Source organism: Bradysia coprophila, unplaced genomic scaffold, assembly GCF_014529535.1.
Source record: "Bradysia coprophila strain Holo2 unplaced genomic scaffold, BU_Bcop_v1 contig_151, whole genome shotgun sequence".
NCBI lineage: Eukaryota > Metazoa > Arthropoda > Insecta > Diptera > Sciaridae > Bradysia > Bradysia coprophila.
In genome coordinates, this window is record NW_023503423.1 from 7,255,623 (window position 1) to 7,281,630 (window position 26,008).

General features: G+C 38.2%; 4 protein-coding genes and 1 long non-coding RNA gene across 5 annotated transcripts; 3 read left to right on the top strand and 2 right to left on the bottom strand.

Annotated features, from left to right (window-relative positions):
• Nucleotides 1-5,848: 5,848 nt before the first annotated feature.
• Nucleotides 5,849-6,947, top strand: LOC119074753. The gene is made up of 3 exons (XR_005087244.1): nt 5,849-6,412; nt 6,510-6,608; nt 6,670-6,947. It is a non-coding gene; the product is annotated as an uncharacterized LOC119074753 (long non-coding RNA).
• A 79-nt stretch (nt 6,948-7,026) lies between these two features.
• Nucleotides 7,027-9,076, bottom strand: LOC119074751 (organic cation transporter 1-like). Its single transcript, XM_037181017.1, has 5 exons — nt 8,778-9,076; nt 8,502-8,727; nt 8,298-8,404; nt 7,271-8,243; nt 7,027-7,201 (listed from the first exon to the last, which is right to left on the bottom strand). The coding sequence occupies exons 1-5, from the start codon at nt 8,975-8,977 to the stop codon at nt 7,067-7,069; spliced, it is 1,641 nt and encodes a 546-aa protein (XP_037036912.1). The 5' UTR covers nt 8,978-9,076; the 3' UTR covers nt 7,027-7,066.
• Nucleotides 9,077-14,073: 4,997 nt separating this feature from the next.
• Nucleotides 14,074-17,905, top strand: LOC119074754 (RNA cytidine acetyltransferase). The gene is made up of 12 exons (XM_037181019.1): nt 14,074-14,291; nt 14,357-14,451; nt 14,517-14,676; nt 14,742-15,029; nt 15,091-15,254; nt 15,319-15,808; nt 15,870-16,391; nt 16,458-16,557; nt 16,622-17,026; nt 17,085-17,257; nt 17,336-17,718; nt 17,781-17,905. Exons 1-12 carry the CDS (start codon nt 14,184-14,186, stop codon nt 17,875-17,877), a joined length of 2,985 nt encoding a protein of 994 aa, XP_037036914.1. The 5' UTR covers nt 14,074-14,183; the 3' UTR covers nt 17,878-17,905.
• Nucleotides 17,893-19,983, bottom strand: LOC119074755 (asparagine synthetase domain-containing protein CG17486). Its single transcript, XM_037181021.1, has 4 exons — nt 19,804-19,983; nt 19,484-19,747; nt 18,408-19,424; nt 17,893-18,338 (listed from the first exon to the last, which is right to left on the bottom strand). Exons 1-4 carry the CDS (start codon nt 19,858-19,860, stop codon nt 17,919-17,921), a joined length of 1,758 nt encoding a protein of 585 aa, XP_037036916.1. The 5' UTR covers nt 19,861-19,983; the 3' UTR covers nt 17,893-17,918.
• A 256-nt stretch (nt 19,984-20,239) lies between these two features.
• Nucleotides 20,240-24,668, top strand: LOC119074756 (serine/arginine-rich splicing factor 1A). Its single transcript, XM_037181022.1, has 4 exons — nt 20,240-20,517; nt 20,929-21,292; nt 21,370-21,437; nt 23,326-24,668. Exons 1-4 carry the CDS (start codon nt 20,348-20,350, stop codon nt 23,435-23,437), a joined length of 714 nt encoding a protein of 237 aa, XP_037036917.1. The 5' UTR covers nt 20,240-20,347; the 3' UTR covers nt 23,438-24,668.
• The last annotated feature ends 1,340 nt before the right edge of the window (nt 24,669-26,008 follow it).

Consider the following 26,008-nt stretch of genomic DNA (forward strand, 5'->3'; position numbering starts at 1 on the left):
TGGTTGAGCCATCACCCTCTAAGATTGCTGTCTGTGACACTCATCTTACATTTCTAACGATTTCTTTCAACTATACTTGCAATTAAAAGCAGTTGTCAGTCAAATAGAACTCGATTGTTGTACTTGTGATAACATTAATCTATTTACTTGAATTGAATTAAATTGTTTGTCTCTATCCACTCAACAATACTAGTGATAAAATCCCTTAATTTATTGTCAAGCGACTACATATAATTTTTGATTTATTTGTTATTGATGAAAATATTGCTGCGTCTCTATTTTGCTATTTAAAGCGAACTTAATTTAACTTAAGGTCGATATTACCTCGAGTCTTTTATTTGGGAACTTTAATTCTGAAAATTACGAAAAATTTCGATTTTTTGGAATTTTCATAATTTAAATTCTTAAAAACTAGGTCCCACCTTTTGGGCGGGTCAGGTCCCTTGACTGACACTTTTCTTGACAAATTTGACAAAAAACAATTCTTGGAAACCATCGAGCGTAAGGTGGAATGATTTTTGTCCACTTCTTGAGCTCCCAATTTTCTTAGAAATTTTCAATTTACCTCAAATCATAAATAAAATATGACTCGTGTAGATTACGGCCCTCGCTTCGCTCTGGCCGTAAACTTCCCACTCGTATGAGCTGTCTATTATTCTGTTTGATTGCCTTTTTGTTACATCAAAGTAGATGCGAAGTTTGTTTTGTGAATGTTGAACGAGGACTTTTTCACAAAATAAAAAAGTGCGATAGATGTTCTTCTCTTACACTTTTGCGTAAAAAAAGGAAGTCCCCCGGTACTTAATATACCTTCACATGGTGATATGGTAATAAATGAACTTTATTAATTTTTAGTTCATCGTTAAAAATAACTCAGTTTACCAATATTTTCGGTAAATTGGTACCAATTTCGACTCTATAATGGTAAACGGATTTAAAATATTTGTAAAAGGAGAAATTTATTGGTTCACCGAGAAAAAGAATCCCTCGATTTCCCATTCACAAAACCTTCAATCGTGAATAAAATGTCACGACTCGTGTGAATTACGGCCCTCGCTTCGCTCTGGCCGCAAACGTCACACTCGTAAAATTTTTACAATATTCTCTTTGATTCATTTAATTCCATGTATTTTAAAAAAATATTCAGAAATTAATTGAGATAATTCATCCTATATTGCCTTCAAAAATTGTTAATCAAAGTGTGCTAATTTGATAAAAGGCATTTCGCTGGCGTAAGATGTGGTTGTAAAGGGAGTAAAAAACTACTTACTTGATAAATGACAAACAACTTGAAAGTCAACTATCAAGTTGTTAGTCAACTATCAAATTTGATAGTCAACTATCAAGATGTTAGTAGTTCACTAGAAAGAGATGTTTACACGTTAAAAGATGGACATTGAATGAAGAAATTATTCTTCCTACTAGTTTCATGCACATAGAAAACAAACTTATATGATTTACTCAAAATCAAATTTCATCAAAGTAATCTTTTTTAATTGAGGCTATGATCAACAGTATAAAATCCCGTTTTTCTCGGATAGCTTCCAGATCCTTAGTCCTACATAGCCCATCTTCAAACTTAGCCTCTGGATTTTAATTCCACGTATTTAAAAAAAAGAATCATCCAAATTGGTTAAAAATTACTCAAGTTATCGTACCCCTCAACGATTTTTTGTTACCAACATTTAACGTTTTTCATAGCATTTCATACATTTTCAATCATATTGAACCCAATGAAAGTGTAAAACAGGTATGGTCTATTGTCCGCCCGGAGGACATAAAAATTTGGTTTTGGTACTTAAACGCACTCATTTTCATATTATTTTGACATAAAATGTGAGTGCGTTTAAGACGAATTCGCCGATCGACCATACCTGTCCTAGACTTTCATTGATTGAACCCACATTTTTCGGTATTTTCTGGTGTAAGACCCTGACTTTCAGTCAAGGGAATAAGCCCTGTATTTAGAGGTAATGTTTACGCCTTGCGAATTTTCTTCAGAAGAAGCTGCTTAACAATATTTTTTTCATTGAACATATGTGACAAGCTTATAGGTATAACTAGTAGGGGTGTGCGATGGAGAAAATAGATCACGGAGATTAAACTCAGCAATTCGAAACAAACATGACGTCTCGGTGCATGTCAGCTAAGAAAAATAATATGTAACAAATACAATAGCATGTGGAATGAATCAAGGCTGAAAACAAGGGAGACCACGCAGATTATGCTACGCGGATGACTCACCACTTTCCAAACTAAAAATCCACCACACCATTCAAATTTGATTTTGGTGAATTTACTTGTATGAAAAAGGTGTTTTCCCACGTATTTGTGACAGAGAGATGAAAAGTTGGCGACTGTGACGTCGCGTCGAAGCAACGTCACAGTCGCCAACTTTTCATCTCTCTGATTTGTGATCAAGATTCTGTTCCTTTAGCTTTTAAAATAATAAATTGCCAATACCAGCCTATTTATCATCTTCATCATATTTGCCTTTAACATAAAGCTTCAAACATTGATGAAATTCCACTTTAGTTCTAGACTAGCTCAAGCAACAACAAAGGATTGAAAGTCAATTAAATTGCGGTAGGCCTAAAGTTCTTGCTGGACTACCTGTCACCAACTAAGGAATATTCAAAGTGGCTACATTTAGTCTTATCATGCCAGCTGGGTTTGCTATTAGACAAAAAATGCAGTTAGAATCCCAGTCGGTCTTCGATTAGTTTAGCTATTTATATGAGGAGCATAAAAAACTATCCTGATCTCAAAGTGTACGTGTAAAATTCGCTAGACAAGACGAAATTAAGAAAATAGTCCGTCATTCAAGGGTTTTCGAGTATTATCAATACCCTCTCTAGCAAACAAACTTCATTTTCACGCTGTCAAAATGCCACATTATTCCTTTGTTTGTAGGATCACACACCGTTGACCAATTTCTATGATTATACATGTAAAATGAGAATGCTACGTTGCATTTTTACCACCTTAATAAATGTAGTTTGGTGCTAGCTATAGAGGGTATTGGTATTATGATTTAAGACAATTTCACATGCAGCCCACACTTCTTGTCTGGTGCTACAACAAGCGAAACTATTCTAAAACGATCGTCTAAGAATAAAATGGGTGTTAAATACATTAACCTATTTTCGAACTTTCTCAATAAACGTTCACCGCACGGTGGGGCTGAAGAAGTTTTTTTTAGAAAAGTTAGTAAAATTGTATTTCCTTACTTGAATGTTTATTGAATGTTTCATGATGGAAATGATCCAATGTACTGAAACTAGAAAGTTTTCAGTAAGTAGTTGGATTTTTCTTGACCTTTCTATACTCAAATTGTGGTGTTGCAGGTACGTTGTAAAGCTGAGGAACTCTGCTACCTAAAAATAGTATCGGAATGTCTTACCAGAAGTGGTAAATGTTTCGTAAGGATAATATCGAAGTAAAATCTATTTCTTTCGGGGGGCTACAAATGAATACATTTGTATTTGGCCTTAAAATATTCGTGAGGACTAGATTTTTCATATTCAGTTAAAAGAACCATTGTTTACGAACTTTTCGAAGAAAAAAAACTTTTTTCAGTTCCACCGTCACACTAATGATATGAAACACCGTCTGACAAAACAAAACATTCTTCTAAATTTTAACTTCTTAATTATACATCCCTTGGTATGCGGTGCCATAATATTTCTCGGGCACATTTTGGATGCTTAAAATATTGAAAAAAAATGGAAACTTACTGAATTTTTGGTGAACGTGGTGAGCGTAATAGTAGATTTAGTATGTTTGGTATAAGTGAGCCCGGTTATATATGGAGCAGTGACATATAACTTTTTCTTGGTCAAACATGCAATCGCTGTGCATCCTTTAGCTTTTTTGGCGCCAAGGAACCAAATGTTCATTCTGAACCCAAAACGTCACCTAAATGACTCAAAAGACAGTTTTTTAGACCAATTTGTTTGGGCGCTACGAGGGCTTGCCCAAAGTGTTCTTATGGAAAATGTGGCACTGTAGAGGCGTCGAGCATAATTACATGTAAGGATAGCCAGACTTATAAACTCTTTGAAATAATAACTTATTCATATCTCAAAAAGTCCTTTTATATTGTAGACTGTAGGGTCTCTTCGAACACTTCATTACTTTCTTTCGAGATTAAACATTTGAAAGGAATTTCTTCTATTAACCAAAATCATGATTGTGATAAAAACGACGCAGAAGACGATGAAAGCAGTTGGTTTGCTCTTCACCGCTTCAGAAACGTTACCTTACAAGATTTATCGATGCATCAGTTTCATTATTTTGTGCATCATGTTTGAACCAGCGGTAAACAGTGCACTTTCTGATGTGAATAATCATACCTTACTCTCCTGCATTATCCACACAGTGCCACTATCTGCTTGCTAACTATACGGATTTAATAAGGGCGACCGAAGTGTGTATCTACATAGCAGCGGAAGGAGTGATGATAGCCAAAGCAGTTTTTATGTTTTACAACCACAAATTGATAAGGAGCCTGCTCGAAGATCTGCAACTGATGGCCGATGAAAGTAAGCCAAATTTTGAAGTAATTGGAATTGAGGTTCTCATTGATTCAAAATTGATCGGATGGATACAGAAATTCGAATAGGTCGCTGTAAGTTCCTACTTAAATTGGATGAAGAAGCAGAGCTAATATGCAAATGTTTTCTCGCAATGCTGGCAGTGGCTATATGCATTTGGAGGTGAATTGAGTGTTAATGTTCGTACGATTCTGATCAAAAATACTGATTTTAAAAATTTGCAGTGGAGGTCCTGTAACTGCCATTCTGTACAAAACTTTTACAAATGCATACGTTCCTCACATGTACGGACATCCATTTAAGGCGGTGTATGTTATGAATTACTTTGTTGTATTAGTGCGTAAAATGAAAGTCGTCTGTGCTGAAAATTAATGTTAAAACAACAGCTTCCCAGGATTCGAAAAGAAGTTCTACAGCCTATACAGTTATTCACCTACTTCTGTTTTCCCTAGAGTCGAAAGTGGCGAATTACTTCACTAGGGAGTTGACAGCATGTAATAAATATTATACACCTGTGTCCAAATGTTTATTTTGACATTTGGACATAGGTGCGTTTAATTTTTATGTGTCGATACAAAGATAAACCCAAATTCCCACTCCGAGCTGATGCATAGTGTTATAGTGATAGAGGTAGACTGCCTAGAGGAATTATGACCCGAAATTCATTGAAAAATTATATCACACACACCACTAACACGAAAACATCAACTTTGCTTTGCTTTTGACGTTAAGAGTTCCTTTTAACTGTATGTACACGGAGCTGTCACACACACACAGAGCCATTTAAAATCCATTACAAAACTCGGGATAAAAATGAAAAGTCACGTTTTAGTGTGATTGTTGACCTCGGCTTCCGCCTAGGAAATGACTATGACAGAGGCGAGGTCCAGTTTTCGTGTGACGTTTGTGGATCCGAGACGAAGCCGAGGTAAAAAATCACAAAAAAATGTGACTTTTCATTTTTATCCCGAGCTTTGTAATGTCTTTTGCATGCTGTAATTTCCCAAACCAATTCTCTTGTTTTCCCTAGTAATTTAATAAGCCATTTTCGATCCAGGAGAAACCACTTAAGAGGAATTTAATCCATTAGTAAATTTGAAGCTGCAGTAGTATGCACAGTAATAGTTATTTGTGTATCTGTTTTCTGTTTTAGACGATTGTTTTTAGGCAATTTCAAAAAAAAATTCATGTTAGGGGTCGAGAACCAGAGAAAAATCTCAAAACTCCCTCATTTTTGGCCCCGACACATGAAAATTCAATTTTGGGACTCAACGTTCTCCTAATATTCAGATATCCTTTCGATGATCAATCAACTCCCGCTTACGAATTGATTTACGTCTTGAATGTCATCTACAACATTTACCTAGCAACATATTTTGCCGCATGCGATGTATTTTTCGTTAGCTGTGGACTATCACTTGTTGGAGCTACACAAGAAGTAGAAGATTTTCTCCTGCAACTTGACAGCGAAATCCAAGATGTGATTGCTAAAACTAAAGAGAATAAGTGTACCGCCATTGCGTTCAAAGTTCACTGTTAGAATAAATCCATTTCCTTATTCAAGTGTGACAGCGACACATCATTCTACAAAAGTTAGATCTTCAAAAGGATTTCCGCAGATTCCATCTCACTTACACATGAAATTGGATGAGGTGATACGGGATCACTACGAAATAATTCGGTAAGGGCGAGAACACGATTAGCTGGTCCGGTAGGTGGTTTATACACATAGTCTTACGTATCACTGACTTTGCAGAATCACCGACAATCTGGCCAGAATTGAAGGAGGAATAATTTTCAGTCAATTCTTTGGTGTCTTAATCTCATTGTCGGCAATAGCTTTTCAGATTGTTATTGTTAGTATCATGACTGCAGCCTAGAGGCTAAGAGTTTAAAATTCTATTTTTATGACTATACATGTACTGAAGGTTCAATGTCATTCTTTGACTACAGGCTAAAGGTGAACAATTTGTCTTTTTCATTGGACCTACGGTTGTGATCCTCTGTCAACTATTTTTGTATTGTTACTATGGACAGCGCATAACCGATCAAGTAAGACCTGAACTTTGTTAATGGAAATGGTCGTAACACGTATCTAAACAATGATATTCAGGCATGTCAACTATACCAATCGATTTATCAGCTGAAATGGTACAACCATCCAATTAAATTCCAAAAATATTATCTACTCATAATGCTAAGATCACAAAACTCGTCCTACTTCGATGGACTTGGATTCGTACGATGCTCGTTGCAGAGCTTTACCGATGTAATGTAAATTTTTGAATTGTTTTATCGGTCATTTACTTACACTAAAATTTTATTCGAATGGGTTAATCAGGTGCTAAAGTTTGTCGGGTCAGTGGTAGCGCTGTTCAGGAATCTTCAGGATTGAGCATCATTCACGCGTTATCTGTTTGTTATATTTACAAAAAAAATTGTTTTGAATATAAGAAGTTGTTCAGCTAACCGAAGACTCTTAATGTGGCCTTTACTCCAATTTTTTGTATCTAAATGTTGATTGCCTCTTCTATTGTGTCTGGCATAGGTTTGTTTCGGGTCTCTGGCAGTAGCAAAACCAACAAAGCTGAAGAAAGCGAAGTTCCACCAAACAATATAAGCGGAAGAGAAGGTAGGAACCTTTTCTTTAGAAATGAAAAAAAGAAAAAAATTTAAAAAAAAATCTCAAAAACTCGATTGAAAATAACACGAACCGAAAGCGGTAATAGCGGCGCTACAATATTTCCACAACCAGCAAATACCATGCATATGTTGAACATGCTTTGCCGAAGATTGGTAGGAAAAAGTTCGATTGCATACAGATTTAGAATGGTGTATGACAAAGCGACCGCAAATTTCCCGACCAAAAATAGCAGAATTTGCATCACTGAACCAGATAGAAGTTCCGATCCAACGCAAGCCACTGAGCAAACAATCATTGTAACTATTAATGACCATTTACGACCATATCTCTGCAGCACATAATGAGTCGCAGCATTTCCAGGGAGTTCTATAGTCCCAGCGTATAAAAGATTCATGTGCTTGTCTCCCGGCAAACTAGACGAATAAACACTTAGTCCAAAGTATATCAAAGCGTTCGTAAAGAAACAATAACAGCAGTTTAGTAGTCTGTTTCGTAGAATTGGTGATTTCAATGCTGCTACCACTGAATGTTGATTGTCATCCTTTTCTATTACTTCGCGTGTGCCGAGCAGTAAGTCGCTTTTATTTCGGCTATTTAAATCAGTCAAAGTGTCGACTGGCATTTCTGTTCCGTTCCATCTTGCAACCTTTTCTAATATCTTCGCTCCTTCAGCGTATTTCCCGATACTAAACAGCCACCGGACACTTTCCGGTACTAGCCAAATAAATGTTAAAGTACACGCGACCAATCCGTACAATAACCTTAATAGCACTCGGAAATCGGAGATGAACATAGTCACTACTGCCAATAACATCTGACCGGCTGAGACAGCATTTGATATGACAGCAGCGCCCAGACCACGACTACTTGGCCCAACGACTTCTGAACCAAAAACAAATATTAAACTGAAGGCACCGCCACCGAACAAAGCACCGATCAAATGCAAAATCATGAAGGTCAAATAGTTGGTTGAGAATGTTTTGGCAATTCCAATGACTGATACCAAAACAATAGATCCAATGAGTGTAGGTCGTCGTCCGTATCTAAATCGAATGTGTCAGGTCAGGCTTTTTTTTTAATTGAATTAGCATCATTACTTGTCTGCAATCAATCCAATAAATGGTAAAGCAATACATTCTACAGTGTTAGCCAGTGAGCCCACAATTGACAATTTCCACTCGTTACTTTCGCACGTTAAATTAAACTGGAAAAGAATTTTGCTAATTTTTTTTACGCCAGGTCTCTAGATGTGTGTGCAACATCTTAGGGAACGAGACCGAATGGAAGGGAACATTTCTTACCTCATTCAAAAGAAAATGTTCATGTGGCTGGAACACAAAGTCTTGGCAAGTAACTACATCAGATCGATTAAAAGTCCAACGACAAACCGAATCGGTAGTTTCATTAACCGAAACCGGCCTGAATCGTTCACATTTCGATAGTTTCCCATCGACAGAAGGAACTGCTCTGGTCGTCCATTCGAATGTACCATTCCCGTCACCAACGTCGCACTCTGGAATAAAGCATCTGAGTACAGTTTGGTGTATTTACAACGCTTTCAACCTAGCACAACATACCTGTATTCCATGTCGCTCGCTATGAAAATATAGCTGAAATTGCAACACACGATGAATATCAATGGAAGACAAAGTAGAATGTAAATGAAAGATTGGAATTTCCCGAATCCTCCGATTTGATCGTAAATCACGTCTGGATCCGAGTCGGTGCCCGTGCCTTCAGTGGCCTTGAGACCAGATTCAAGTTCCGTTTTAATCATTTTCAGACACGATTCAATAGATACTGGCTTCCTAGTTGCGTGACACAAGGTTAATACTTTTTATAATGGATAACTCTGGTGGGATGTAAGGTTGATATGGACTAAATATATTGATATGGACTATGTATGACAGTGCTCTCTGATAGACTGATACAATTTTTCAAAATAAACGACTACGGCAGTTAATATCTAGATAAATCCAGCAAAAGTAAAAAAAAATCGTGAAAATTTAGTGCGAGATCTAAAAGCCCCAAATCGCCCACTGAAAATGTGAAAATTTTCATCCTTTCTTCATTTCTTCTATTTTTTTGCTACTTTCCTATACGTTCCACATAACTCAAGGCTACTATTCCCCTCTTCATATTTTTCGGTAGCATCTTACAAAGCCACTTGATCTCTTACATTTGGTTGTCAGTCTTTTAGATGTTCAACTATGATTCTTAGATTACATCCCACATTGTATGTGAATTCTTCGAACTATTTTCAAATTAAACAAAATTAGCGGTCAAATAGAGCTCCATTATCGTATTTGTGATAATTTAATCTCTTTATTTGAATTGACTTGAATTACTTGTCTTCTCTAACACAAGCAATATAGAGTCTTGTCAACTCATGACTTTTATTTTTATTGTTTTATAACTAAAAATTGTATGTATTCGTTGTGTACATGACTTACAATTAAAAATTAAAATGTTTATGTGTGATTTAGCCTCGGACCAACAAAATTAGCACGTAAATGACTCGAATTTTCAACTTTCAGCCTATAGTTATTTACGTAATATAATACGGTATTGGGAATGGCTCTTCGCTCTTATGAAAGATGCATTTAAATTGCCTAATTCACGTACGCACATGGGTCCAAATTTTTATTTTGATGAGTGTGAATACCGCCTTTTCCTTTGGGTCGGGCTGTAACGTTCCCATTTGTAAAAAAAAAAAATTGAACCCACTGACGCATTCTATTGCAAAACTGGGAGGTGCGGGAAAATAGGAAAAGTAGGAAAATATACAGTTTGGCTTGCTTTCTAGCCAATAGCTACAGATCGAACAACCAGATTTTGAAATATTCTGATTTGTCCTCGTCAATACCTTTCGTTTGATAACCCACGACTTTTGAGCGAAAACATTTAGAGATATGCTTGAAAAACTTAGTGAAAAATGGGCAAAAGAAAACCAATGTTGCTGTTTTGGAGCAATTTCCGTTGAGTTGCAACAACGTTTATACGTTAGAAAGAAAACAGAGGTAAGCAACGTAAAACTCATTTTTTAGAGTGCGATATGTCAAACTGATTTTCCCAATGAAAGTCTGTCCTTATAAACCGGAGGAAATAGCGATTTCATATAAAAACAAACTCACCTATCAATGATTTTAATTGAAATATTAGTTTGTTTATATTAAATGATTAAATTTGATTCGCTCGACGAATCATCCAGCCTGGTATGATAACACACTGATAAATCTAAAGAACAGGCGGAACCGTGCATACCACAAGCTTCTTAACCGTCGTCAGAAAAACAACGGTGTAGCAGATGACTCGTTGTTCCTGGCAGCGAAGACTGCATTCGAATCATATGAGACTCAACTGTTCAATGGATTTTTAAATAGCCTAGCCATGAACTATAAACGACAGCCCAAGAAATTCTGGAATTACATCAATTCTAAGTACAAGAAGGCAACCTTACCTGCGTCAATGTTCTACGACGGTGAAAGTGCATTGAATGATGCAGATAAAGCAAACCTTTTCGCCAAGTATTTTGCTACAGTTTACAAAAAGGATGAAAACGAAGAGACTGCCGACAATGATTTCCTATCGTTCATTAACTCCAGAAAAGATGACGGCTACCTTGATGTTGGCATAAGTCCGGAAATCGTTCGTCAGGTACTTTCGCATATGGATCTCAGCAAAGGTATGAGTCCGGATAAAATGGCACCGTTGTTCCTACGAGAATGTGCAGATCTAATTTGTCATCCACTTGCAATTATTTATCAAAAATCGATGTTCGACCTACATTACCCAGACGTTTGGGAAATTGGGCATGTAACACCGATACACAAATCCGGCAAGAAGGCTGATATTACGAACTACAGAGGCGTAAATGTTTCACCTAACCTGGCCAAAGTGCTCGAGATCGTGATTCTAGCACAAATCAAATTCAACATTTACCCACACATATCAGCGACACAACACGGTTTCTTTCCTGGGAGAAGAGTTGAATCAAATCTGTTTGAATATTCGCTACTTGTGCACGACGCCTTCATCAATGGTAAACAGATTGACACATTCTATGCAGACATCCGCAAAGCATTTGACGTCATATGCTACATCCTACTGCTGTACAAACTTGCTGCAGACAAATATCGTTTGAGCAATCGTCTCTTGCTGTGGTTTCGGTCTTTCTTCCGGAATCGGAAACAGTTGGTGAAAGTTAACTCAAACCTGTCGGCCGCGATTGAAGTTCATTCCGGAGTCGGTCAAGGTTCGATCGTCGGTCCAACATTTTTCCTGGTGTTTTTTAATGACTCGGATGACACACTGATTGGTACAAAAGGATTGAATTTTGCTGACGACAAAAAGATCGCCCATAACGACATTTCTAATATTGACGATACACGCTCGCTCCAAGAGTCAATAAACAATTTCTCCGATTGGTGTCGTCGGAATGGTTTCGAGTTGAATGAGGATAAATGCAAGGTCATGACTATCTCTCGCAAGCGATCTCCCGTCTTAGCCGAATACCACATGAATGACAAGCCAATTAAACATGTTGATGACATCAAAGATCTTGGTCTAACGTACAAGAACGACTTTACCTTCAACATGCACCATGAGCTAGCTTCAAAGAAGGGTCACTCAATGCTGTCATTTATCAAGAGACAATGTTTCGGCCGGTTTGATGTTGACACAGCCAAGATGCTTTACAATTCTGTCGTTCGATCTCATCTAGAATTTGCATCCTCGGTCTGGACTCCACATCATGACACCCACGTTCAGACATTCGAAAGTGTTCAGAGGCAATTCGTCCTATATGCGAACCACGATCGACACATCGACCCAAACGATAGAAGCTATCGCCTCCGGCCATACATCGACAGGTGTACCGAATTGAATTTGCAGACGCTAGTTAGACGGAGAGCAAACGCAGCAGTATTCTTTGTACACGACGTGTTAACCGGGAAAGTGAACTCTCAGGCACTACTTGATAGGATAACTTTGAACGATGGATCAAGAACGCTGCGAAATTCGTCGCTAATCCGGATTAATGCATACCAACGGGAATACCAGACATATTCGCCATTCAATTTTGCCTGTCGTTTGTTCAACTTGGCGGCGACTCATGTGGATCCGACTCTACCATCCCGCGAATTTCGACGCTTTGTAACGGAACTCGATGATTCGACGTTCGGCACTTTTGCTACCTGTTAGGTGTTATATTGAGTTTGTTTGAGTTATTTTTTTCTGTTAAACTTCCGTTTTCTTTCTTTAAGAAACTTAAGTTTTCGTTTTAGTTTAGACAGTGCCATTTCTGGCTAACTTTGATTATTTTTACTTTTTGAATTTAGACGATGCCATTTTTGGCTATTTTTGTTATTATTTGTGATATTCCTTTTTTGCTATTTTTTCGTTTTGTTCTTTCTACCAGCCGGCTAGCGGTATAGCTGTTGTTTTTGATTTACTTGTTTGTTTTTGGATTGCTCTTTTTTTTATCTTTTTTTGTACTCTTTTTGATCTTGTATTCAATGTCGGCTAGAAGATAGTAGACATCAATAAAAGGAAATTCATTCATTCATTCATTCATTCATTCATTCATTCATTCATTCAAATCGGTTTTTCCTCCTAGTTCGAAGGCCATACGAATTGTCAAATTACTGTCAAATTTCATCCATTGAGACCTCATCAATATTTGTATGAAAACCGAACTCTGTGGATGATATCGTGTTCGTTCGGCCCGTGTTTACAGTTACTCTGAACAAACCTATACAAGTTTTGAAATTAGACTATACCTATCGAGCTAACTTGCATTTTATTTTCCTACTTTTCTTGTTTTTCCGCACCTCTCAGTAGGTGAAATTTTGTATGAAATCCGCCATTTTATCGTCAACAGCGGTGTGTCACTCCCTTTAGCTAAACCACGCCTCTTTTTTATTGTTTAAAGAGTAAACGAAGCGCAAACGGCATAAGAGGAAGTCAAGCATTACTCTGAGGGAGTTGCGGGAAGTAGAGCCACCACATGAATGAATAGTAAGATTTATAACCGAGTTATAACCGAATTTTATTACCGAAAACTGTAATATTTTACGCCAAAATAAGAAACAATTTTTTTCGATCCCGAATCCTACGCGTAAATAAAACTACTCGAATTTATTAAGCAAATTTTGCTTAAATTGGAGGCCCTTCAGCTTCAAGAATGGTAAGAGTTTCGTTATTCACTGTGTTTTCCAAGGTTTTGAAAGAACCAGGTTAAGACAACTCTGAGTTGATCACAAAGGCGGTGACATGAAATGGAGAAACCTCGTTTTGCGTTCAGCAAATTGTATTGTTTTGTTACATGAAATAATCGGTTCAGTTCGAATCACTTTATTTATTTTGCATTTTAATTTCGGCTAATTGTGTTCGTCGTAGAAATCTGTGTCAATACTGATTTTGCCTTGTCCTATGAACCTGTTAATACAGTATTTGAAGCACGTATTTTTGTAACAGCCGAAAATTTTACCACTGTGAACAAATTGAGTTCAGCGGCTACGAAGTTTATATGAAAAAGGCGACCTAACAAAACAAAATTCCGAAATTTCCTAAAAAACATTTTCTTCAAGTTGATTTCACACACAATCTGTACTGAGTGCGTTTATCGATTTCGGTGTCACCCGCCCTCGTGGGTGTCATCGTGGGCGTCTTAACCTGTTCTTTCAGAACCTTGCCTTCGTGAGTGTCTTAACCTGTTCTTTCAGAACCATGATGTTTTCAAGCTGCAGAGATCGAGCGGGAAATATTTTTTAAAATTTTTACATTCTGTAGTAGAAGTCAACAGAAATCCATTTTCGATATTTTGTTTTTGTTTTAAATCGTTCTAGCGCATTTTCTTCGAAATTGACAAGTGACAGCTTTGACACCAAACAAAATGACATAACCTCAGAAGTTCACGTGCTGCATGACAGTAAAGATAAACACTTCATTCAACCGAATTTCCTCAAAACATTTTCGCTAAAATGGTTAAAAAGAAAATCGATAATCGCATTCGTGTGATGATAGAAAACGGTGTAAAATTGGGACATCGTACAATGTTCATCATAGTCGGTGATAAAGCTCGAGATCAGGTCCGTTGCTGCGAAACCATTACTCCTCAAATATATTTATTTTCTTCGTCTTCAATGTGTTACAGGTGCCTATTTTGTACGATATGTTGACAAAGTCTACAGTTAAGGCCAGACCAACTGTTTTGTGGCTGTATAAAAATAAGGACGAAGCAATTTCCAAGTAAGACCTGCCCTAATCATCGCCAATGTAAATTTGCTGTATTTCATGACAATATGTTGTTTCAGTCACGGCAAGAAACGAGCCAAGAAAATTCAAGCCGGCAAAATTGATGTGAACGAAGCAGATTTATTCGATACGTTCCGTGTGTCGACGACCATTCATGGGCGATATTATTCGGAAACGCACACAATTCTGGGGCGAACCTACGGAGTCTGTGTTTTACAGGTCAGTTTTTCAGTTATTAAAAGTGTTTGAGTCAATAATCTCTAACCGGTCCATTTTCTCACCAGGATTTCGAAGCATTAACACCGAATCTGTTGGCACGAACAGTGGAAACTGTCGAAGGTGGTGGCTTGATCATTTTATTACTGAAAACGATAAATTCGTTGAAGCAGCTCTACACAATGTCGATGGATGTTCACAAACGTTATCGTACCGAAGCACATCAGGATGTAACCTGTCGATTTAACGAACGGTTGATATTGTCGCTGGCCGATTGTAAGAGATGTTTATTGGTTAACGATGACTTGACCGTCCTACCACTTAGTTCCAAAACCGCTACAGTTAATCCTATCGACGTAAGTAACAGAGAAGTTAGAGTGTAGAGTGTGGAATATACGGCTCTATATCTGTACACAGGTGGCATCTTCAACAAGTTCAGACAATGACGAGGCACTAATGGAATTAAAGGAAAGTCTCAGAGACACACCACCGGCTGGGCCATTGGTTAATTTGTGCAAGACGAATGATCAAGCCAAAGCAGTCGCTCAATTCATCGACGCCTTAGCGGAAAAGCAATTGAAGTAAGTGTTTGACATCAAGAAAACCTTTCGCCAACAGATTCATAAAAACAAAAATTGTGAACAGACCACCAACATCACTGACAGCAGCCAGAGGACGTGGTAAATCAGCTGCAATGGGTCTGTCGATTGCCGCGGCTGTAGCTTTCGGTTATGTTAACATTTACGTTACTTCACCGCATCCTGAAAATTTGATTACGCTGTTCGAGTTTGTCCTCAAAGGATTCGACGGTCTTGAGTATCTCGAACACACCGACTACACCATCATTCGTTCAACGAATCCTGAATTCAAAAAGGCAATTATTCGTATCAACATAACCCGTAACAGTCGTCAGACCATTCAATACATTGCGCCGTCAGATACACACTTATTGAATGCAGCTGATTTGTTGGTCATCGATGAGGCAGCTGCCATACCACTTACAACTGTTAAGAAAATGCTCGGGCCATATCTGGTTTTCATGGCATCTACGATCAATGGCTACGAAGGTACTGGACGATCCTTGAGTTTGAAACTGATTTCACAGATCCAGAAGGAGAACAATGCGCCGTTGCCGGTATGATTTGAATTGTTGAACTGAAAAGATTTCATTTTAAAGCTTCTTCGTCTCCACTCAGATCAAACTGGAAGAGTCGATTCGTTATCGTGAAAACGACGATGTGGAAAAGTGGCTGACGTCGCTTCTTTGTCTGGACGCTTCATCAGTTTCACAAACAAATTTCGGTTGTCCCACTCCAGACTCGTGTGAATTGTACTACATTGACCGAGACGCGCTATTCTCCTACCATCGAGCTGCCGAAGCCTTTCTGCAACGCTTGGTGTCCATATACGTTTCGTCGCATTACAAAAACACTCCCAACGACTTGCAAATGATGAGTGATGCACCGGCACACCATTTATTCTGTCTGCTGGGACCGATAACGAAGAAAGACGCTTTGCCGAACATTTTAGTCGTGATACAGGTTTGCTTGGAGGGACAAATTTCTTCGAAAACTGTGTCCGACTCCTTGACTAGGGGACGCAAAGCGGCCGGAGACCTAATACCGTGGAATATATCGGAACAGTTCAATGATCGCGAATTTCCGAAACTGGCTGGTGGCAGAATTGTTCGCATTGCTACGCATCCGAATTATCAGAAGGTTTGAAATTCAGGCGACTGTAATTGGAGTGGAGTGAACTCATGGACTGTTTGCTTTAAATTTCAGATGGGATATGGTAAGCAGGCTCTGAAATTGCTGAAAAATTATTATTCCGGAAATTTCACCAAATTGGACGAAACGAATGAGGATGAGGAGAGCGATAACGGTAAGTTTGCACTTTTATTTCCACACTGACCTCGTCTCACATAACAACCTCCAATATTCCATAGAAAACGTCATCGACGACGATGAAATAGGGCTCCTGAAGGAAGTTATCGCTCCACGAAAAAAGATACCGACACTGCTGAAGCGGCTAACAGAGCGTAAACCCGAACAGTTGGATTATATTGGCACATCGTTTGGCCTTACCCCTGAACTGCTGAGATTTTGGAAGAGCCAGAAATTTGTACCAGTCTATTTGAGCCAAAAGCCAAACGACCTAACCGGTGAACATTCAACGATTATGATTTCGACGATCAATTTCGACAAAACTGAATCCAAGGACTGGTTGACCGAGTACTACAAAGATTTTCGCCGGCGAATATTGAAGTTACTCGGAAAAAGTTTCCAGAGCTTTACAACGGGACTGTCGTTGTCACTGCTGGACAACAAATCTGTTCGGTTGGACGCGGAGGGTGAGTTTTACTGAACAAGAAATTCAATTCGTCAGTTTCATAATCCCACGCTTCTCAGGTATAAATCAGCAGTTACTCGATGTGTACTTCCTGCCGCATGACATTCAACGATTAGAGGCGTACTCCCGAAATCAGGTCGAATATCGGCTAATTTTGGATCTAACCACCGATATCTGCCAGCTATACTTCCAAGGGAAACTGAATGACGTTCCAATTGATTCTCTGCAAAAGGTAAATTGGATATCACCCACCATGCAGTGCGGTCGCGATCGGAAATTCAAAAATATTTTCTTTTTGTCAACCAAACAGGCAATTCTCATCGGCATCGGATTGCAGAATAAGACCTTGGACGATCTACAAAAGGAATTCAACATGCCAGTGAATCAAATATTGGCCAAATTCTACGACTGTTTGAAAAAGGTAACGAAGAAAATTCGTTCGGTCCTTGAAAGCACCGTAGAGGAGTCAATGGTGAAAAGGAGTGATTTGAACACCGGTCAAGATATGATGGCAACGCAGCAAACATTCGCTGACGAATTGAACGAAGCAGCCGAAGCATTGGAACGGAAGCAGAAGAAAGAGTTGAAGCGATTGAAGAAGGAGAACCTGAGTAATTTTGCGATCAAGGGAACGGATGAGGATTGGGGCAAGGCACTGTCGACAAACAAGTCAGGCATTGTGTCGGTGAAGAGGTAACATTAATTACACGCCCTCCGATGTTGAATTAGTCTAACAGTTGAACATTCAATTCCAGCGGTATCAAAGACGACGACGACTCCAAGGCCTTTGAGGATTTTGGTGAACCACCGTCTAAGAAAAAGAAATTTAAGAAAAACCGAGGGAAACACTAAATTGAAATAAAAATGGTCCGGAAACAGTTTCGCAACTTTTATTACCTCAACGCGTCGGAAACATCTTTTGCATTTTGTTTACGATCCGCCACTCGTGAACCGAATTGCAGAGCACGCTTCTTAAGCCAACAAACGTTCCGCAAACCCATCCGAAATCCACATAATCGCAACAACAATTTGTCGCCGACTCCTTCAGGCAACAGATGGAAACACTTTTGTGAGGAGTTCAAGTTCCTCACATAGAACGCCACATTTTCCTCGACGAATGGCGATCTAGCCGTTACGCTATGGTCGCCAATGATTCGGTCGTCTCTAGCTAAATTACGACTCGGTAGCCTCGTCCAATCCAGGTTCAACTCGTTATCTAAATGTGTCCACGATTGACCGGATCGTAGAAAAGCATTTCGATGTCGAGTGTAGCCACCAAACAATTCGTCGGCTCCGGAACCTATTAACAACACCTAGAGTAGTCGAATTCGGATGTTAGTACCAACAAAACACTCACTCTCTCAACAGATTTTATTTCTCACCCGACACGGTGATTCATAGTGTACCGAATTCACTAGACCTTTCGACGACGCAGCGAACCATAATGCAGCACCGAGTGATTCATCCAGAATGCTGTTCAATGGATAGCACAGATCGGATATCTTTTCCTTTAAAGCTTCCTTCAATTCTTCTCTGGTCACATTTACTTCAATCAAATTCCATTTCCTATTCGGACACAGTTCCGTCAATTCTTTCAATGTTTGTCGACTGGTCAGCCGATCGGGTGTTTCGTAATTTTCGTTCGCTCTGTTGGCTGATGGGTTTCGGTTAATTTTTTCGAACGAAACGTTTATCAAATCGATCGCATTGGCTGAATCAATGATTTCGTGGGCCATTAACGCTAAAATCGTGCAATCTATGCCGCCGGAAAATAAAATTCCAACTTTGGGATGATTGCATTCTTTGACAACCGGGGATTTTATGCAATTCTTGCAGAGTTGTGGCGTTGCTTCAACTCGTTGTTTCAGTGAACGCGTAAGTAGATCGATCAGTTCATCTGAAGTTGAAACAACTTCTTTACACTGTGAAAGTATAGTCAGAATATCCAGAGGACTTTTGTCTAAGTGTTCACTAAGCAATGATGTAAATGTGTATCGGTCTGACCGGCTATCATCTGTTTGCATCCAGAATGGTTCTAAGTTCTCGTGTAAGGAAATTTGGCTACCTATCACTTTTCCCACAGATCCCAGTTGCTCGGCAAAATGTTCATGAACGGACAGATCTTGCCACGTACTCAACTCAATATTAAAATCACCTGCACTGTTACTGAGGTTCAACGAAAAAATTCCGAGCGGTGGAACTTCTATAAATGAATTGTCTCCGGCCACCTTGGATGCTACGCTAGTTATACAGATGGAATTCCGATACGAACCAATAAGGAGTGTCTGTCGTCCTAGCGAATCTCTCGCAAAGTACAGTCTCTTCGACTTATTGTTGAAGTAAATTAAGCTGAATGGTCCTTGGATGTGCTTCATCAGGTCAAAGAATTCGATTTCTTCCTGAAAGGAGGCAATTTGTAAATCAAAGCCAATCAACCGAATAGACTTCCGGACATTACATTGCACTGAGCGATCTTTGAAAATAACCATTCTGTGTCACTCTGCTCCGGAGTCTTTGAAGTTACTGATCCGGTCGAATAGATGTCTCCGTTGAATAGCATAATATGATCGCGATCGACTACTGGTTGCACTGTAGCTGCATTTCCTTGCTGCCACAGTACGAATCCGGCAAATGTTACTGTGAAATCATTGCACTCGACCTGGTGTTGTGACTGTAGGTCAGGGCCACGATTTTGAAGAAGTTTTTTCGTATGCTCGTCTAGCTGTGAAGGGGATAGTTGATTGGGGATTTGCTTGGAGAAGAATGAAAGGAAAATACTTTGCCGCCCTCCGGTTCGATCGAGTTTCTCGTTAAGGAACAGAAAATTCCGCACATTTTAAACGATCAAATGCATTCGAATTGTTGTTTACAGTATTACACGCCTGTCTATTTACATCGCTTTTAACATTATTGGCATGTGTGAACGTCGATGTATGGATGCGTTCAAATTCATTCAGTATTTCATCGATTTCGTCTAACATAAAATCAATGTCTCAGAGCGTGTACGGTTCGTGTACAGTACGACTGAGCATATTAAGGAAGACTGAAGCGTTCACGAACCTAACATGATAAGAATCAATCAATCCACACTTTCGTTCCGAAAAAAACTTAAAAAATTCCCAAAGACTGTGTAGCGTTCACTTACTACAGTCATTTAAGTGAACGAATCCTAACTCGAACAAAATGGCGATTTCAATAAAATCGATATGTCAAAACTTGGAGTTGTCAAATTGGCGCGGACGGGCATCAAACAGGACGATCGCAGTCGCATTTAAAATAATTGTGAATATTTGAATAAATCTTCCGATCAAAATCAAAGGAAATGTCTCACAGTAATCGTAATGAGTGTCGCATCTACGTAGGAAATCTACCACCAGATATACGCACAAAGGACATCCAAGATTTATTCCATAAATTTGGTAAAGTCACTTTCGTCGATTTGAAAAACCGCAGGGGACCACCCTTTGCATTTGTTGAGTTTGAAGATGCTCGGTAAGTGTTTCCACCCAAATCCATTTCAATTTTTCGATAATCGTTTGTGTGTTGTGAGAAAAAAAAATGGTTCTGTGCCGTTGGATGGTCGAATATCGGTCGTTTGGCCGGTGACGCCAATTTGATGGATGCACAAAAGAGTCACAGGCAGACATTTTTATTTTTCTTTTGTGTGGATGTGTTTGTTTAAAAAAAAAAACAACAAACACAACCACGAACTCGACTTGATGTTGTGAAGTTGTGACAGGAAAAATGTTTTTTTTCACGATTTAACTGGAGACTTAACTTCATATTCATCGACCCGACCTTCAGTGCAAAATTTAATCCACAACCAATGTTATGATGGAAACCTTACGAATACCAGCAAAACGTCAATCAAATTTAAAGCGAATCGATTTTCTCTCATTCTAGTGACGCTGAAGATGCGGTTAAAGCCAGAGACGGCTATGACTACGACGGATACCGATTGCGCGTCGAATTTCCGCGTGGTGGTGGTCCGGGTAGTTATCGTGGCAGTCGAGGCAGTGATCGCAGTCGCGGTGAAGGTCGCAGCAATCGTGGCCCAGTGACCAAACGTTCTCAGTTCCGTGTATTAGTGTCAGGTCTGCCCGCATCGGGTTCGTGGCAAGATTTGAAAGATCATATGCGTGAGGCGGGTGATGTGTGCTTCGCCGATACATATAAAGATGGTACCGGTGTTGTGGAATTTTTGCGACACGAGGATATGAAGTATGCGATCAAGAAATTGGATGACTCAAGATTTCGATCTCACGAGGTAAGTGAGCAATTTGGTTGACTTTGGTCAATGCCGACAGATTTGGTGGATTTTAACACAGAAATTTTTGTGAACAGGGTGAAGTTGCATACGTTCGTGTTCGAGAAGATATGGGTGACGACCGTCGTGATCATAACAGAGACAGGTAAGAGAATGATTTTCGCACATTGACGTAATTGGTCCACAGTAAGATTTCATATTCAGCTGTGCAGTATTCATGTAGTCTTCCGAGACTTGCTGTCTATTTGCGAGGATTATGCACCACGGACGTGTTTCTATCAATAGTATCCACATGAAATGTGAAAGGGCCTCAACATCTACCCTTTATTCAATCATTGAAGAATCCAAATTCGTAAGATCCGATCCAGTAGAAAGTCTTGATAAAATTTAGAACTTCAGTTGGCCCGTCATTCATTCATTGAAAACTACCGGATTAAGGGGACAGTCTTGATGAAACTCAGAATTTCAGTTGAACTTGATCTCAACTTTATAAAACGAACGACTTTTGATTCCGTAAAAGATGTTTTTCGTTTTGCGTTTATTTAGCGGCTTGCTAATTCTCTTCAGCAGAAGAAGGAAGCGCGATCTTTTTGTACGCAGTTCCAACTCGTGTGTAAATTTCAAACAATTCCTCAATCAATTTCCACTTTATTGTTAAGACGTAGCGTGTCCTGACCATTCAGGTTACCTGATTTTTTACGAGAATTATGAGCTCCTGTGAACTCTGGTGTAAAACCAAACAAACTTTTAATTTTTATTAAGTGAAACATACTAGACATCAAAATCTTTTGCTCATAATGTCCACAGCTGGACCAACGAGATTTTTTAGAAAAAAAAAATTGTTACTCAGGTCAACGTGTCAACGATGAATCCGGTCAGGTCGGATTCATTTGGTAAAAAAACCTGACGTGACCTGCACTTTTATTGCACTGAAAAATCAACGACACGAGAAACGACGACTTTCTGAAGAAACGGCGAGTCCTGAAGAAGCGGTGAGTAGTCGCCGATTCTTCAAGAACTCACCTTTTCTTCAGGAAATCGCCGTTTTTTAACATTTTGAAGGAGGGAATATTCCTAGTTTGTAATGTTAAAAAGGCGAGAAGAAATGACGACTTCCTGAAGAACAGGTGAGTTCATGAAGAATCGTTGACTACTCACCGCTTCTTCAGAAACTCACACTCACAATCTCTTCAAAAAGTCGTCGTTCCTCGTGTCGTCAATTTATGCAATAGCTTTTTTCGGGTCAGATGATTTCAGGACTAGACCTGGAGCCCACGACACTTTGGGTCCTTCATAAGGCCACGGCTTCAAACCTATGCCATTTTACTGCACTACACAATACAAAAAACATTTGTTCTACAACTTTTAGATTTGGGTCCTAACGAGGGTAGAGATAGTGTGTATTTCGGCCATCTCACATCGTAGAAACTCCAAATTGGTGCCAAAATGAAGGTATTGGTGCCAAATGGCGAATGAAATTTTAAAATTAAATTTTTATTTAAAGGACTGTCGTGCCAGACAAATCAAATTTTCGAAATTTCAACTTGTCTGGCACGACAGGCCTTTAAATAAAAATTTAATTTTAAAATTTCGTTCGCCATTTGGCACCAATACCTTCATTTTGGCACCAATTTAGATTTAAAAGTCGTAGAACAAATGTTTTTCGTATTGTCGAATGTAGCAAAATTGCATAGGTTTCAAGCCGAGGCCTTATGAGGGACTCAAAGTGTCATGGGCTCCAGGTCTACCCCTCTTCTATGGAATTTTCAGAATTGCTATTCCGAATAATAATCTTTGGACATTCGACTTAAGATTACTGTGAAGTTTCAACCAAAATTCCTTCTACGAAACGTGTCAACCGAAACTATTTCCACTACCATTCGTTGTATTTTGTACCAGGAAAATATTTTTGGTCGTTTTGTTTTCGGTTAAAACTTCACCGTGGTCGACTAATGCGGACTAACCGAATTATTGACTGCAGTCACAATTGTACAATTTTCATTTTAATAACTTTATGGCCAATTTCCTTTCAGATCCCGTTCTCGTTCATCGTATTCACCTCGCCGCCGCCGTGGAACACCCACCTATTCACCGGTGCGGAGAAGCTTCTCGCGATCCCGTTCAGATTCCAGGTCAAATTATTAAAAAAACAAAAACAAAACCAATTAACTTTAAAGAGTTCATTACTTCAAACAGTAGCCGTGCAAAGTAATCGACTTTTGAGAGTCTTATTGGTCTTATTGCAAACGAAAAAAACAAAAGATTGAAAGAAAATTTGAAGAAGAAGGAAAAAACAAACAAAAAATCTATCCAAAGATAGCAACGATTTATCAAATACTGAAACACAAAATATCGCATTTTCTTTTAGAGAGAATAATTATGGAAGAGAAGAAAATTCACCGACAAATTTTTCTTTTTATTTTTAATTTTATTGAACATAAACATTCCTTGGAATTGCAGCCATCATGTGTGCATTACATCGTAATCTTATTGTCAAAAATAAATGAAAAACAAAATTTCTTTTTTTAAAGAATGATTAGATCTCTAGGCGCACGCGGAAATATGTTTTTTTTTTAAATATATTTTTTTCTTCGTTCATGAATTTTGTAGTGTTCCGTACTTGATGAATTTGCAAAAAAAAAAAACAAAAAAATTGACTAAGTTTAGACATGCATTTGAATTGATTAACGAAAGGAAAAATAATTAACAATTTGTCATAGATCGTCATATTTTATCGAGATTGTTCAATCATTTAGTTTTGCTTTTGTGTAATAATTGATCAATCGAAATGAGTGAACTGATTGAGCACTCTCTCCGTTTCATACTCACCAATCACACACATCCACACACACACACACAATCTTTTATAGATTTTTCTTTTTAAATTGTAAAAAAAACCCTTTTAACCATAAAAACAAATCAAACCAACCAACCAACAAAATATCAATTTAATTCAATTTTTCTAACATATTTTTCTCTTTTTTCTATTGATTTTTATGTGAGATAAAATGAAATTAAAAATGGATGGATGTTTTCGTGATGTTTGGAAAAAAAGGAAAGGATGAAAAGGCAAGAAAAAAAAATTGAATTTCTCGGATTGCAAATTTTATTCGCATTATTTCCAATGGACCGAATTATCCCATTATTATTCGCTGACTGGACTTGGATAGCCGATTCTCTATTCTGGATAGGATTGAACAGGATTTATGACGGGACTGATATTGTGAAAGGAAAAACAGAAAAAGAAGGAAAAAAAACGATTTTTTTTGTGTAATATAGGAAAATGTAACAGGATGAAGACATCGCGGGAATAATAGGATTGAAAGGATTGATACGCACCTCTTAATTAGGATTTTATTGAGAAAAAAAAAGAAAATTCAAAATGACAAAAAAATTACTTTCCGGACTTAAATTCAAACCGCTCCACGTTCGCAATAATTCATTTTGGAACGCATCTCACTTAACGGATCTATTCTATCGATCAAAAATTATGAACGAATTGACCTCATTTTGGAATATTTTCTTCTTTTGGCCATTTTTCATCAATATTATTTGATGATTGACTCAATCTGAGGAACTGTCCACCATTACCTACGTGGGATTTAGTAAAAAAAATTGTTTTTTTTTTCGTTGTTTTGATTTTATTGGAAAATTTCGAAATTCGTAACAGTGTGGAATTGGATTGTTGAAATTGTTTAGTAATAAAATTGGTGAAAATAAAATCAAAATGAGAAAGGATATAATAGAACGGGAATATCGGATAGGACAACGAGGGAATAGGATTGAATAGGAAGGAAGGCAAGGAATGATCGGAATAAAAAAAATGGATTTCAATCTGGTATGCTTCATGTTTTTTTTATTTTAATTTTTTTTTAAACTAATTTTTGAAATTTAATTTTTTTTCAATTTCATTTTTGGTAACCTTATAATTTTAGTTATATATTACTAAGGCCTTGCCCTTGTTTAATCAATTAATAATGCTACATCACACCATTGTCCACCACCTATACAGAGTTTACTTTAAATGCGGAATTCTTTTTATGGAATCGTTGGAATTGGTCGAATTGGCAACACGTTATAGACCGATATGCCCACAAACATGCAATGAAATGAACATATCAGTTCCTCATAAGACTTCAAACCCAAATCACATTTTTATACTCTTTCGTGACTAACAAGACAAGTAAAATTTTTGAATTTTCTACTGGTCAGGGACGCCAGAGCAAATTTTCAATTGCCTCATTTTAACACCGATTCTGACCGATCTAGTGGCAAATGATTTCTGTATCGAAAAACATGGCCTTATCAAAGTCTCTCCACTCTCGTCACGGTACAAAGTATTCAAAATTGTCATGTAGTTTATTTAACTGAACAAGACGAGATATTCTCATGTTGCAAATCTGAGTTCCCACATAGTTTTATGCACCAAGTTGGGCATACAAATTTAATATAATCTGCTAGCCGGGTGCAACGGACTTTAAATCTGGCTTTGATGAAGGTGGTTCGTATTTACCTATCGTTAGCAGTTCTTGAACGGCCTGAAGCTGCCAAATGGTTGTACTCACCTGTTGCTACTATTCATCCAAATATAATTTCCTCACTAATTTCGAAGGTTTCTTTATGCTTCACCGGTTGAATGTCTTTTGTTGGCGATTTGTCTCATCTTTAAAAAAAAAGATCTTTGTTTTTTCAATCATGCCGTAGATCCAAGCAATG

Coding starts and splice junctions, on each gene's coding strand:
- LOC119074751 (XM_037181017.1), bottom strand. CDS start 8,977: ATGATTAAAACGGAACTTGAATCTGGTCTCAAGGCCACTGAAGGCACG. Junction 8,728..8,777: donor GCGAGCGACATGGAATACAG/GTATGTTGTGCT, acceptor AACTGTACTCAG/ATGCTTTATTCCAGAGTGCG. Junction 7,202..7,270: donor CGCCGCTATTACCGCTTTCG/GTTCGTGTTATT, acceptor TCATTTCTAAAG/AAAAGGTTCCTACCTTCTCT.
- LOC119074754 (XM_037181019.1), top strand. CDS start 14,184: ATGGTTAAAAAGAAAATCGATAATCGCATTCGTGTGATGATAGAAAAC. Junction 16,392..16,457: donor CGCATCCGAATTATCAGAAG/GTTTGAAATTCA, acceptor TTTAAATTTCAG/ATGGGATATGGTAAGCAGGC. Junction 17,719..17,780: donor GGCATTGTGTCGGTGAAGAG/GTAACATTAATT, acceptor ATTCAATTCCAG/CGGTATCAAAGACGACGACG.
- LOC119074755 (XM_037181021.1), bottom strand. CDS start 19,860: ATGTGCGGAATTTTCTGTTCCTTAACGAGAAACTCGATCGAACCGGAG. Junction 19,425..19,483: donor CAAAGATCGCTCAGTGCAAT/GTAATGTCCGGA, acceptor GCCTCCTTTCAG/GAAGAAATCGAATTCTTTGA. Junction 18,339..18,407: donor ACTATGAATCACCGTGTCGG/GTGAGAAATAAA, acceptor CGACTACTCTAG/GTGTTGTTAATAGGTTCCGG.
- LOC119074756 (XM_037181022.1), top strand. CDS start 20,348: ATGTCTCACAGTAATCGTAATGAGTGTCGCATCTACGTAGGAAATCTA. Junction 20,518..20,928: donor GTTGAGTTTGAAGATGCTCG/GTAAGTGTTTCC, acceptor CTCTCATTCTAG/TGACGCTGAAGATGCGGTTA. Junction 21,438..23,325: donor CGTGATCATAACAGAGACAG/GTAAGAGAATGA, acceptor ATTTCCTTTCAG/ATCCCGTTCTCGTTCATCGT.